The sequence below is a fragment of the Bufo bufo genome, chromosome 4 (genome assembly GCF_905171765.1).
Source record: "Bufo bufo chromosome 4, aBufBuf1.1, whole genome shotgun sequence".
Taxonomy (NCBI): domain Eukaryota; kingdom Metazoa; phylum Chordata; class Amphibia; order Anura; family Bufonidae; genus Bufo; species Bufo bufo.
Window position 1 is genome coordinate 610,058,754 of NC_053392.1, and position 14,231 is coordinate 610,072,984.

At 45.9% G+C, this 14,231-nt stretch overlaps 1 protein-coding gene across 1 annotated transcript in view; it reads left to right on the forward strand.

Moving 5' to 3' along the window:
• The window catches only part of ALK (ALK receptor tyrosine kinase), a 140,456-nt gene that overhangs the window by 11,242 nt on the left and 114,983 nt on the right, over positions 1-14,231 (forward strand). Inside the window, exon 5 of the mRNA XM_040430232.1 lies at positions 9,380-9,483. Coding sequence (XP_040286166.1) covers positions 9,380-9,483 — 104 coding nt within the window. The remainder of the gene's footprint in view (positions 1-9,379; positions 9,484-14,231) is intronic.

Genomic DNA, 14,231 nt, shown 5'->3' on the forward strand with positions numbered 1-14,231 from the left:
GATTTAAAAGAAGAAAAACTGCTACAAGAGGACATCGTTTTAAATTAGAGGGGCAAAGGTTTAAAAGTAATATCAGGAAGTATTACTTTACTGAGAGAGTAGTGGATGCATGGAATAGCCTTCCTGCAGAAGTGGTAGCTGCAAATACAGTGAAGGAGTTTAAGCATGCATGGGATAGGCATAAGGCCATCCTTCATATAAGATAAGGCCAAGGGCTATCCATAGTGTTCAGTATATTGGGCAGACTAGATGGGCCAAATGGTTCTTATCTGCCGACACATTCTAGGTTTCTATGATTAAAACACTTCTTTTCTCCGTTGCTGAGTTATGATACTTTTTTTTTTTATATGCAAATTAGGACTTTAGTGCAGCGAGGGTGCCGCCGCCGCTGCTGCTCTTGTTGCACACAAGTTCCGCTCCTTTCTGTGGCCAGCCCCTCCCTGGCGGCTTGGATTGACAGGGCCTGGCAGTGGTAAAGCAGCCAGGGAGGGGCTGTGTGCTAAAGAGCAACGGTGATGCCCTCATTGCACCAAATGCCTAATTTGCATATTAGGAAAAAGTATCATAACTCGGGAACGGAGTCTTGTATCAACAAAAGAAAAGCTGTGGTTTAATCGGGTGAACCACAGCTATGTCTCTATACAAACAGCTGGATGGGGAGGTTCCCTTTAATACGACTAGTCTTAGCTAATGTTTGGCAGTCAAAGACTTCTTAAAGGGGTTCTCTGGGCTTTTAATACTGATGACCTCAGGATAGGGGGTCCGACACCCAGCACCGCCGCAGATCAGCTGTATGAAGGGAAGGTGTGTGCCGTCTTCCTTCCCTCTTCCTGCTGCTGCTATGTCCATGACAGGAAGAGAGACTCTGCATGCGCCGCCACCTCCTCATACAGCTGATTGTCGGGAGTCCCGGGTGTCGGACCCCCACCGATCAGATACTGATGACCTATCCAGAGGACATCACTAGTGAAAGTCTCTGAAAGACCCCACCTGCACTGCTCTCTCCTCTATAAGAAGACCCAGGTACTGGCTGAATATTCACTGTCCGTATATAAGAACTCTGCTATAACCCCATGGACCCTTGAGGACGCCATTCAGTGGTAAAACATGTCTGGGGGGCATTTGTTTCACAGTTTTTATATACCGTGAATATTCAGCCAGTACTTGTATGCTTTTATAGAGGGGAGAGCGCGGCGGGCATAGAGGGGAGAGCGCGGCGGGCATAGAGGGGAGAGCGCGGCGGGCATAGAGGGGAGAGGGCAGCGGGCATAGAGGGGAGAGCACAGCAGGCAGGGGAGGGCTGGCAGCCTTAGTCCTGGGGGGCAAATCCAGTCAAGTGACCCATTTTTATTTTGCAGACTTTTATTTTATTTTAAACAGGAACACATTGCATTTACTGCCCCCCAATGTGGCACGCGTCGTGTGCTGCGCTGATTCTTTTGCCTGGCCATTTCTAAAAGCCCTGTAGGAATGGATTTTTTTTGCCCCGCCCATTATTAAAAGCCCCTCCTACATATAATAGGCCACGCCCAACAAACACTGTACAGCTGACATTCTATTGTTGCGGCCTGTCTACACATCATACGGAGAGGGGGGGCCCGTCCTGGCTGCACTGCCTGCTTCACATTATACAATAGACAGCCGGCTACAGCCAGGAAGCTCCTCCGCTCTCCTCCCTCCCCAGATCCTGCTCAAGGCCTGTGGTTCCCCCACCATCTGTCACCCGCCCGTGGCCTGCTGCCCCCTTTGGCCGTCCTCACCCAGCTCTGAATCCTCCTTCTGCAAATGGCAGGGGAAGGGGGGGGGGGGAGCCGGAGCATCTCCTCTCCTACATAGCGCCCCCTACCTCTTACATCCAGTGATGTCTCCTTTGTTGTAGACGTTCTCTTTCCTCATCTTCTCCATTCAGACCAGACCGCCATGATGATTTTTCTGCCATCTCCCGTCTCTGCAGAGATTGAGAAACAGACATTAGTTTCCCACATTTCCATCATCTTCACATCTTCTGAACACTATTTCCTGCCACCCCCAATACTGTGCCCGCTGTGCCCCCAATACTATACTGCAGAAACAGTCCCCCTGGAAATACTGCTACCACACAGATAGTGCCCCAATACTGTGCCCGCTGTGCCCCCAATACTATACTGCAGAAACAGTCCCCCTGGAAATACTGCTACCACACAGATAGTGCCCCAATACTGTGCCCGCTGTGCCCCCAATACTATACTGCAGAAACAGTCCCCCTGGAAATACTACTACCACACAGATAGTGCCCCCTTCAACAATTATTGGCACACAGTGCTCTAAAAAATAACTGCGCCCTGACACTAATAGTATAAAGATAATGTCCCCCAAAAATAATTGTGCTAAGCTGATACTATGCCAGGGTGCCCCCCAAAGTAACAGTGCTCCCCAAAATCCCACCAATAGAAATAATTCTCTGCCAGAGCACACTTAGTAGTAATAATGCCCCTATAGTGCCCATACTAGTGATCATGTTCCTCATAGCCCCCCCCAGTAGTAGTAAAGCTCCCCATAATACCCCCTAGTAGTAATAATTCTCCCTATAATATGAAATACCCCCGCTTAGTGCCCGCTGTTGAGCTAATGTCCCCATAATGTATGCCAGTATAAAATACCCCTATATAGTGCCCCAGTAAATGCCCTCATAGTGCTCCTCTCCCCTTCCCCATAGTGTCCCCCATAATATGCCAGCAATAAAATGCCCCTTTTAGTGCCCCCAGCAGATGCTCCTATAGTGTGCCTCTCCTCCATAATGTGCCAATAAAAAAAGGCCCCTTTAGAGCCCCCACTTCCCCATAGTGCCCCCAAATAAGGCCCCTATAGTGCCAACAGATGCCCCATACTGCCACTCTCCCCTATAGTGCCCCCCATAATGTGCCAATAAAAAAAAAAGCCCCTTTAGAGGCCCCAGATGCCCCCATAGTTATCCTCTCCCCCATGGTGCCCCCCCCCCCCCCCCATAATGTGCCACCCCCAAAAAAATGGGGCTGTAAGAAATGCTAGATGCCCCCATAGTGCCAGCTCCCCCGCAAAGAAAAAAAACAAACACTCTTACCTCCATCAGCAGCGATGTGATGCAGCCTCTTCCGGCCTGTGTCCCTGCTGTGTGCTGCCCGGCTCAGGCGGCGCGATAATAATGATGTCATCGCGCCGCCTGAGCTGGCCTCTGATAGGCTGCAGGCACTAATGCCTGCAGCCCGGTAGTCTGCATAAGCTCCGCCCACACCGTGCTGCAGCGCGATCTGTGCCTGCAGGGAAGAGAGGACTGTGAGCTTCAGGAACGGGACAAGGTGAGTAGTTACTGTGTTTTTTTGCTTTTAATACAGAGGGGGCATAGAGGGCTTTATTACTATGGAGGGGGCATAGAGGGCTTTATTACTATGGAGGGGTCACAGAGGGCTTTATTACTATGGAGGGGGCATAGAGGGCTTTATTACTATGGAGGGGGCACAGAGGGCTTTATTACTATGGAGGGGTCACAGAGGGCTTTATTACTATGGAGGGGGCACAGAGTGCTTTATTACTATGGAGGGGGCATAGAGGGCTTTATTACTATGGAGGGGGCACAGAGGGCTTTATTACTATGGAGGGGGCACAGAGTGCTTTATTACTATGGAGGGGGCATAGAGGGCTTTATTACTATGGAGGGGGCACAGAGGGCTTTATTACTATGGAGGGGGCACAGAGGACTTTATTACTATGGAGGGGGCACAGAGGACTTTATTACTATGGAGGGGGCACAGAGGGCTTTATTACTATGGAGGGGGCATAGAGGGCTTTATTACTATGGAGGGGGCACAGAGGACTTTATTACTATGGAGGGGGCACAGAGGACTTTATTACTATGGAGGGGGCACAAAGGACTTTATTACTATGGAGGGGGCACAGAGGACTTTATTACTATGGAGGGGGCACAGAGGACTTTATTACTATGGAGGGGGCACAGTGGACTTTATTACTATGGAGGGGGCACAGAGGACTTTATTACTATGGAGGGGGCACAGAGGACTTTATTACTATGGAGGGGGCACAGTGGACTGTATTACTATGGAGGGGGCACAGAGGACTTTATTACTATGGAGGGGGCATAGAGGGCTTTATTACTATGGAGGGGGCACAGAGGGCTTTATTACTATGGAGGGGGCACAGAGTGCTTTATTACTATGGAGGGGGCATAGAGGGCTTTATTACTATGGAGGGGGCATAGAGGGCTTTATTACTATGGAGGGGGCACAGAGGGCTTTATTACTATGGAGGGGGCACAGAGGACTTTATTACTATGGAGGGGGCACAGAGGACTTTATTACTATGGAGGGGGCACAGAGGGCTTTATTACTATGGAGGGGGCACAGAGGGCTTTATTACTATGGAGGGGGCATAGAGGGCTTTATTACTATGGAGGGGGCACAGAGGACTTTATTACTATGGAGGGGGCACAGAGGACTTTATTACTATGGAGGGGGCACAGAGGACTTTATTACTATGGAGGGGGCACAGAGGACTTTATTACTATGGAGGGGGCACAGAGGACTTTATTACTATGGAGGGGGCACAGTGGACTTTATTACTATGGAGGGGGCACAGAGGACTTTATTACTATGGAGGGGGCACAGAGGACTTTATTACTATGGAGGGGGCACAGAGGACTTTATTACTATGGAGGGGGCACAAAGGACTGTATTACTATGAAGGGGGCACAGAGGGCATTACTAATGTGAAGGGGGCACAATGGGCATTTCTATGGAGGGGGCACAGAGCCAGACGGCATTACTACTGTGAAGGGGGCACAATGGGGATTATTACTATGAAGGGGGCACAATGGGGATTATTACTGTGAAGGGGGCACAAATAAGGCATTAGAACTGTGAAAGGGGCACAAAGAGGGCATAACTACTGTGAAGGGGGCACACATCTGTACAAAACTACCTTGAAGGTTGTAAAATGAGGGCAATACTACTGTGAGGGGGTACAATTATTTTTTTTTTAAGTACTGGGGGGGGTGCCAGAGAAAGGACCCGCCCCGGGTGCCAAACACCGTAGGCAGCCCACTGAAGCAGGGAACTATTTGCTCCCAGCTCCACCATTGAGCCACCAGCGCTCCACAGCAGCAGCACAATGTCCTCACACATGGTCCTGCTGATCTGTGTAGGAGGAGGAGCGGGGCAGGCCGGGAATCAGCCTCTGCTCCTCCTACACAGCAGCGCCATGTGTCACAGTATCCTGCTGATGGGGAGCGCAGATCATCGGAGGAGCCAGGTGACTGAGGCCAGGAGGATTTATTGTTTTTTTTTTTCACTTCCTGTGAAGGGGGCACATCTGGGCATAACCACTGTGAAGGGGGCACTGGGCACATATCTTGGCATATCTACTGTGAAGGAGGCACACATCTTGGCATATCTACTGTGAGGGAGCACATATCTGTGAGTAGACCTGAGGGACTGAAACACTGGGTAGAAAATAAAAGTAGGCAAATAAGGACTGATTCCCATATATCCGCTCTGTGTAAGGTATTCAATCTATAATACATGCAGTTTCATTGCTGTAAGCGCCGTGCAAAATGCCACAAGGGGCCCACTGACACTTTATCGCCCAAGGGCCCACATGAACCTGGAGCCGGCCCTGGGAGGGTTACACAGTTGAATTCAGGAGATCGCCTGCAACTGGTAGCCAGGTACATGAGTAGTGATGGCCAGTTCGCAGTGTTCGCCGACGAACACATACGATCTGCCATCTTTATTCCCAAGCCCGGCGATGCAGAGGTAAGTCCTTATCTGTGCCTGCGCCGCGAGCCGCTCTGAAACACATGCGGTCACCGGGAGCAGGCAGTTCCGAGAACAGCCCAACCTGGTGCTCCGAGCATTAACTAGTGTAGGATCATCAGATCATTACGTACATGGCCAGCAGCGGTGAGAAGACCCCCTGGTCAATGGCCCACCTGGAAATTCTGCTGTAGTGTCTATGGCCAGTCTGCCCCTGTACTGATCATAGGGGGAGTCTTGGTAATAAAAGCAGATCAAATTGAGACTCAGTGATGTCATCTGATCAGGTGGAGCCTAAGTAATGTCATCTGATCAGGTGGAGCCTCAGTGATGTCATCTGATCAGGTGGAGCCTAAGTGATGTCATCTGATCAGGTGGAGCCTAAGTGATGTCATCTGATCAGGTGGAGCCTAAGGGATGTCATCTGATCAGGTGGAGCCTAAGTGATGTCATCTGATCAGGTGGAGCCTAAGTGATGTCATCTGATCAGGTGGAGCCTCAGTGATTAAGGCTAGTTTCACACTATTCATTTCAATGGGTCCGCAAAAAATGCGGACAGCACACCATGTGCTGTCCACATTAGTAAGTCTATTCCGTAGCCCCACAAAAAAAAATTCAACGTGTATGCCTAAAACGGACAAGAATAGGACATGTTCTATTTTTTTCGCGGGGCTAAGGAACGGACATACTAATGCGGACAGCACACGGTGTGCTGTCCGCATTTTTTGCAGACCCATTGAAATGAATGGGTCTGCATCCTATCCGCAAAAAAAACGGAACGGACACGGAAACAAACCACGTTCGTGTGCATGTAGCCTTAAGGTCATTTTTACATGGTCAGTATTTTCATCAATATTTTTAGGCGAATTTGCGGCTTACACCCCAAACTCACTTTCTCCAATGTTGCTCCAGGAGTGCTGAACACCAAACCGCTTCCTCCATTACAAATTCATGCTATAACCTATAACTCTGCCCCCCACCTCACCATAAGGACCACCCTAATCTCCTCACTGTACAACAACCCAAAAAAACTCTGACGATTTTCACTCCCTCCTCAGTCTTAGGGCTCATACACACGACCGTATGTATTTTGCGGTCCGCAAAAAAAAAACGGATCTGCAAAAAATACGGATGACGTCGGTGTGCATTCCGTATTTTGCGGAACAGAAAAGCTGGCCCCAAATAGAATAGTCCTGTGGACAATGATAGGACATGTTCTATTTTTTTATGCGGAATGGAAATACGGACATACGGAAACAGAATGCACACGGAGTACCTTCCGTTTTTTTACTCCAGTCTCTCTCTCTGGCTGTCACCACTAAGGGGACTTTCACACTTTGCGGCAGAGGATTTCGGCAATCTGTATGCAAACTGATGGCATTTGTCAGACTGATCCGGATCCTGATCCGTCTGACAAAAGCATTGAAATACCGGATCTATCTCTCCAGTGTCATCCGGAAAAACGGATCCGGTATTAATTTTTTTTGCATTTTTTAAAGGTCTGCGCATGCACAGACTGGAATGCCGGATCCGTTTTGCCGGAACACTTAATGACTGATCCGGCACTAATACACTTCAATGTAAATTAATGCCGTATCCGGCATTCCGGCAAGTGATCAGTATTTTTGGCCGGAGATGAAACTGCAGCGTGCTGCGGTATTTTCTCCATCCAAAAAACGTAAGAGGGACTGAACTGATGCATCCTGAACGGATTGCTCTCCATTCAGAATGCATTAGGGTACAAGTGATCCGTTTTTTTCCGGTATTGAGCCCCTAGGACGGAACTCTATGCCGGAAAAGAATAACGCTAGTGTGAAAGTACCAGTGTATTACTGTACTGCGGCGGCAGCAGGAAGCGCACGGCGTCATAGCAACCAATGACGCCGTGCGCTCCTGCACTCAGAAGAAATCCAGGCCGTTTCCTTTCCGTTTTTCCGTTACGTTTTTCCGTATGCCATATACAGTATACAGCAATTACATAGAAAAAATTGGGCTGGGCATAAAATTTTCAATAGATGGTTCAGCATAAAAAGGAACGGATACGGAAGACATACGGATGCATTTCCGTATGTGTTCCATTATTTTTGCGGACCCATTGACTTGAATGTAGCCAAGCACCGTGATTTGCGGACAAGAATAGGACATGTTCTATCTTTTCACGGTACGGATATACTGAAACGGAATGCACACGGAGACACTTCAGTATTTTTTGCTGAACCATTGAAATTAATAGTTCAGTATATGTACCGCATACTGAACGCAAAAAACGGCCAGTATACTGAACGCAAAATACTGTCGTGTGCATGAGCCCTTAGTTTGTGATTCCTGGTTTCAATAAAATGAGACTATAAAGATTTATTATTTTATATTCGCGTTCTTTACAGGCACGGTTCTACATTTCGAAGAGAACGTTCTTCTATTACTCACTTATCTATTATATCAGTCTCCAATCTTCCCTTCATCTCTAAACTACTGGAGCGTCTGGTGGTCTACTCTCTCCTTGATCCATTACAATCTGGTTGCATCCCCTCCCTCCCAGAATTCCAGAGGAGCATGTATGGACTAGAAGTCTCCTCACACTGATTAAGGTGCTCTCTCCCTAAGGAGAGTTAGTTCCCCCGAATCTGGTTTCCGCACCCTACATTCTACAGAAACTGCCCTCACCAAAGTGACAAATGACCTCCTGACAGCAAAATGCAACGGTGACTACTCTCTGCTCATTCTCCTTGACCACACTTTAGACTACCATCTCCTCCTCACCATGCTCCAATATATCGGCCTAAAGGACACTGCCCTCCTGGTTCTCTTCCTATCTCTCTGGCCTCTCTTTCAGTGTATCATTCACTGGCTCCACATCTTCTCCTCTCACTCTTGCTGTTGGGGTTCCTCAGGGTTCAGTCCTAGGCCCTCTCCTCTCTCTACAAAGCCCCAATTGGACAGACCATCAGCAGATTTGGTTTCCAGTTCCATCTCTATGCTGATGACACTCAACTATATACACACCAGTGGCTGTCTCTCTGCCGTCTCTAACATCATGCCCCCTCTTTCTATCTGAAACTGAATCTTTCAAAAACGGAACTTCTTGTATTTCTCCATCTGCTAACCTACCTGATATCTCCTTCACAGTGTTCGCCACTACCATCACTCCGAGGCAGCACGCCCGCTACATCGGTGTTATGTTTGAGATTGATCTTTCTTTCACCCCTTATTTCAATCTCTCGTCCGCTCATGTCGCTTGAATCTCAAAAACATCTCTAGAATCCAGGTCTAAAAGGGAGTCTTAATTATATTATCTAATCTGGAGGCATCGCCTTTGTGATGTAAGCACAATACTGTCGTCAAATCAAGAGGGAGGCTCAGTGATGTCATCAAGTTGTGACTTGCTACTTGGGAATGCAAACAGAGAACTTTGGAACTGAAAATTACATGATGTGGTAATTATGTTCCATATCTGCGGCTAATGAGTATATACTGTATATTTTAGGAAACAGCATTTATTAAGTAACTGTTAGGACACAATCAACAAATCATTGAGTCATTACCACAGTTCTAAAAACTGTCAACTGCTGACCTAAAATGTCTTCTTATTTAAATAGATGACTCAGTGCTGATCCTAAATACGAGGGAATCTACAGCTTCCCAGAGCTCCACAATGACCAACGTTCTGTACCCCTCACCTCTGAAGAACGCCACCTGTGAGGTGAGTACAGAGACCACAGTAAAGTAAAAAGCCAGTCTTTTCTACAGTCGAATACACTATATAAGAATATAACTACCATAATACTGCCCCCTACATACAAGTGTATTATAATTATAACCACTATAGTAGATATATAGTAGTATTATAGTAGCAGTATAACTGCTATAATACTGCTCCTATGTACAAGAATATAACTGCTATAATACTGCTCCCTATGTACAAGAATATAACTGCTATAATACTGCTCCTATGTACAAGAATATAACTGCTATAATACTGCCTCCTATGTACAAGAATATAACTGCTATAATACTGCCTCCTATGTACAAGAATATAACTACTATAATACTGCCTCCTATGTACAAGAATATAACTACTATAATACTGCTCCTATGTACAAGTATATAACTACTATAATACTGCCTTCTATGTACAAGAATATAACTACTATAATACTGCCCCCTATGTACAAGAATATAACTACTATAATACTGCCCCCTATGTACAAGAATATAACTACTATAATACTGCCCCCTATATACAAGAATATAACTACTATAATACTGCTCCCTATGTACAAGAATATAACTACTATAATGCTGCTCCTATGTACAAGAATATAACTACTATAATACTGCCCCTATGTACAAGAATATAACTACTATAATACTGCCCCTATGTACAAGAATATAACTACTATAATACTGCTCCTATGTACAAGAATATAACTGCTATAATACTGCCTCCTATGTACAAGAATATACCTGCTATAATACTGCTCCTATGTACAAGAATATAACTGCTATAATACTGCTCCTATGTACAAGAATATAACTATTATAATACTTCTCCTATGTACAAGAATATAACTACTATAATACTGCCTCCTATGTACAAGACTATAACTACTATAATACTGCTCCTATGTACAAGAATATAACTACTATAATACTGCTCCTCTGTACAAAAATATAACTACTATAATACTGCCCCTATGTACAAGAATATAACTACTATAATACTGCCTCCTATGTACAAGAATATAACTACTATAATACTGCTCCTATGTACAAGAATATAACTACTATAATACTGCCTCCTATGTACAAGAATATAACTACTATAATACTGCTCCTATGTACAAGAATATAACTACTATAATACTGCCTCCTATGTTCAAGAATATAACTACTATAATACTGCCTCCTATGTTCAAGAATATAACTACTATAATACTGCCTCCTATGTACAAGAATATAACTACTATAATACTGCTCCTATGTACAAGAATATAACTACTATAATACTGCTCCTATGTACAAGAATATAACTACTATAATACTGCCCCTATGTACAAGAATATAACTATTATAATACTGCTCCTATGTACAAGAATATAACTACTATAATACTGCTCCTATGTACAAGAATATAACTACTATAATACTGCTCCTATGTACAAGAATATAACTACTATAATACTGCCTCCTATATACAAGGATATAACTACTATAATACTGCCTCCTATGTACAAGGATATAACTACTATAATACTGCCTCCTATATACAAGGATATACCTACTATAATTCTGCCTCCTATGTACAAGAATATAACTACTATAATACTGCTCCGATGTACAAGAATATAACTACTATAATACTGCTCCTAAGTACAAGAATATAACTACTATAATACTGCTCCTATGTACAAGAATATAACTACTATAATACTGCTCCTATGTACAAGAATATAACTACTATAATACTGCTCCTATGTACAAGAATATAACTGCTATAATACTGCTCCTATGTACAAGAATATAACTACAATAATACTGCTCCTGTGCACATGAATATAACTACTATAATACTGCTCCTATGTACAAGAATATAACTGCTATAATACTGCTCCTATGTACAAGAATATAACTACAATAATACTGCTCCTATGTACAAGAATATAACTACTATAATACTGCTCCTGTGCACATGAATATAACTATTATGTGCACAGAATTTTCATATCTGCGTGAAGCCGCTGTGTATACTCTATATCATTAGTAATGAGTCGGGTGTCACTCTCTCTCTCGCCCTACTGAGCTGTCGTAGCATTTAGGTCTCCATTATGGCGGTTCGTACATAAAGTTTGCAGCGCACGTTCGGAGCCAATTTGTTCCAGAGATAAACTGCAGGTATCTGCTATGAATAATATATAGGCTGCAACCGGTTGTATAGAAAGCCGCAGTAACAAGATTTTACATAAAAAATCTTTAATAATTGAACTCGCCCACAGGGCTTCACTCATTTCAGTGAAATACAGTAAGATACAACATAACTCCGTCCTGTAAGTATTTCGCTCTCGCTGCAGCACAATTCTCCTGAGCATCCCAGCCGACGTGTAATTAAGTGTGTCAGTCCCAGCGCCGATGCATCCCCTCCTAGAACTCATTTCTCCCAGGATTCCTCAAGGCTTAGGAATCCTTTTCATGTGTACGTTGTGATCCTGGGAGCTCATTTTTATTCGCTCAGTTTAATCGCTGCTGCTGCTTCTCGTGAGATTTTCATTTGTTAGCGGCCTCTGGAGGAAATCGCGCAGATAGTTGAAATTGGATGTGTTTCAAGTGATCAGACCAGGTGTGGACGGAGGATCAAGGAAACTGCAGAAAAAACTGTGATGAGAAGATGTAAATCTGGTGACAAGACTCGTGATCAGTGATAATAAATGATACATTGTATCAATGGGGGACGAAGCATTCTCATCAGGCCTTTAATGAGTGACCACTGAGGTTTTCCAATCCAGAGCATCATCCAATGTCATCTCTGTGGTCCTTCAATCCAGAGTATCATCTATGTGATCCTCCAATCCAGAGCGTCATCCAATATCATCTCTGTGGTCCTCCAATCCAGAGCACCATCCAATATCATCCATGTGATCCTCCAATCCAGAGCATCATCCAATATCATCCATGTGATCCTCCAATCCAGAGCGTCATCCAATATAATATCTGTGGTCCTCAAATCCAGGGCATCATCCATGTGATCCTCCAATCTAGAGCGTCATCCAATATCATCTCTGTGTTCCTATAATCTTTAGCTCCACCAAAATTCATGATTGTGTTAATTTATTAAGAGCACCAACCTGATTCACCACTGTATTCATTTAATCAAGAGTGTCAGCCTGATTTACCACTGTGGTCATCCAGTCCAGAGCACCACCCAAATCACCACTGTGATTGTCCAATCCAGAGAGCCACACAAATTCACCATTGTGGTCCTCCACCCAAGAGCACAACCAAAATTCACCACTGTGGTTGTCCAATCCAGAGCAACAGCAAAATTCACTACTGTGGTTGTCCAATCCAGAGCAACAGCAAATTTCACCACTGTGGTTGTCAGATCCAGAACGCCACCCAAATACATCACTGTGGTCCTCCACTCCAGAGAGCCACACATTCATAACTGTGGTCGTCCAATCCAGAGCGCCACCCAAATTCACCACTGAGGTCGTCCAAATCAGAAAGTTATCCAATTTAACCACTGTGGTCATCTAATCCAGAATGCCACTCAATTTTACCATTGGGGTTGTCCAATCCAAATTCATCCAATCTAGAGCACCCTTGAAATTTACCGTTGTTATCCAATCGAGAGCGCCACCCAGATTCACCACTGTAGTCATTTAAGCCTCTCTCACACGTCCGTGTCCGTGCTTAAATCCGTGAGAAGGTGGTCAGTGATGCCTCCGTGAAGATGTCCGTGTGTCCGTTTTTTGCTGTCCGTGTGCCATCCATGTTTCACTGACCCTGCACAAAGTATCTCTTCCTAATGATCCGTGAAACAGGGATGCAACACGGATGGCATCCGTGGTTTTCACTGACCTATAGACTATAATGTCCGTGAACACGGACAAAATAGAGCATGCATCCGTGCTAAAAACACTGATGTGTGAATACACAAATGAAAATGAATGGGGAGGTGGAGAACACTGACGTGTGAACGAGGCTTTATTCTAAAGGGCCACACAGATTCACCACTCTTGCCATCCAATCCAGAGCATTACCCAATTTCACCACTGTGGCCCTCCAATCCAGAGAGCCAAACAGATTTAACACTGAGGTTGTCCAAGCCAGAGCGCCATCCAACTTCACCACTGGAGTCATCCAATCCAGAACACCCAAACTCATGATTTCCGTCTGTCCGACCTCGTTGTATCAAGCAGCACAATGCAATGGATTCCAGAGGCCACAACCGCCCGCTGTGAAAGAGCCCAGCACCGCCCGCTGTGAAGGAGCCCAGCACCGCCCGCTGTGAAGGAGCCCAGCACCGCCCGCTGTGAAGGAGCCCAGCACCGCCCGCTGTGAAGGAGCCCAGCACCGCCCGCTGTGAAGGAGCCCAGCACCGCCCGCTGTGAAGGAGCCCAGCACCGCCCGCTGTGAAGGAGCCCAGCACCGCCCGCTGTGAAGGAGCCCAGCACCGCCCGCTGTGAAGGAGCCCAGCACCGCCCGCTGTAAAGGAGCCCAGCACCGCCCGCTGTGAAGGAGCCCAGCACCGCCCGCTGTGAAGGAGCCCAGCACCGCCCGCTGTGAAGGAGCCCAGCACCGCCCGCTGTGAAGGAGCCCAGCACCGCCCGCTGTGAAGGAGCCCAGCACCGCCCGCTGTGAAGGAGCCCAGCACCGCCCGCATCCTCCGAATCTCCTCCTTACTCCCCTGATGTCACATAGTTTAAAGGGTTTCTACCACTTTGTTTTCAC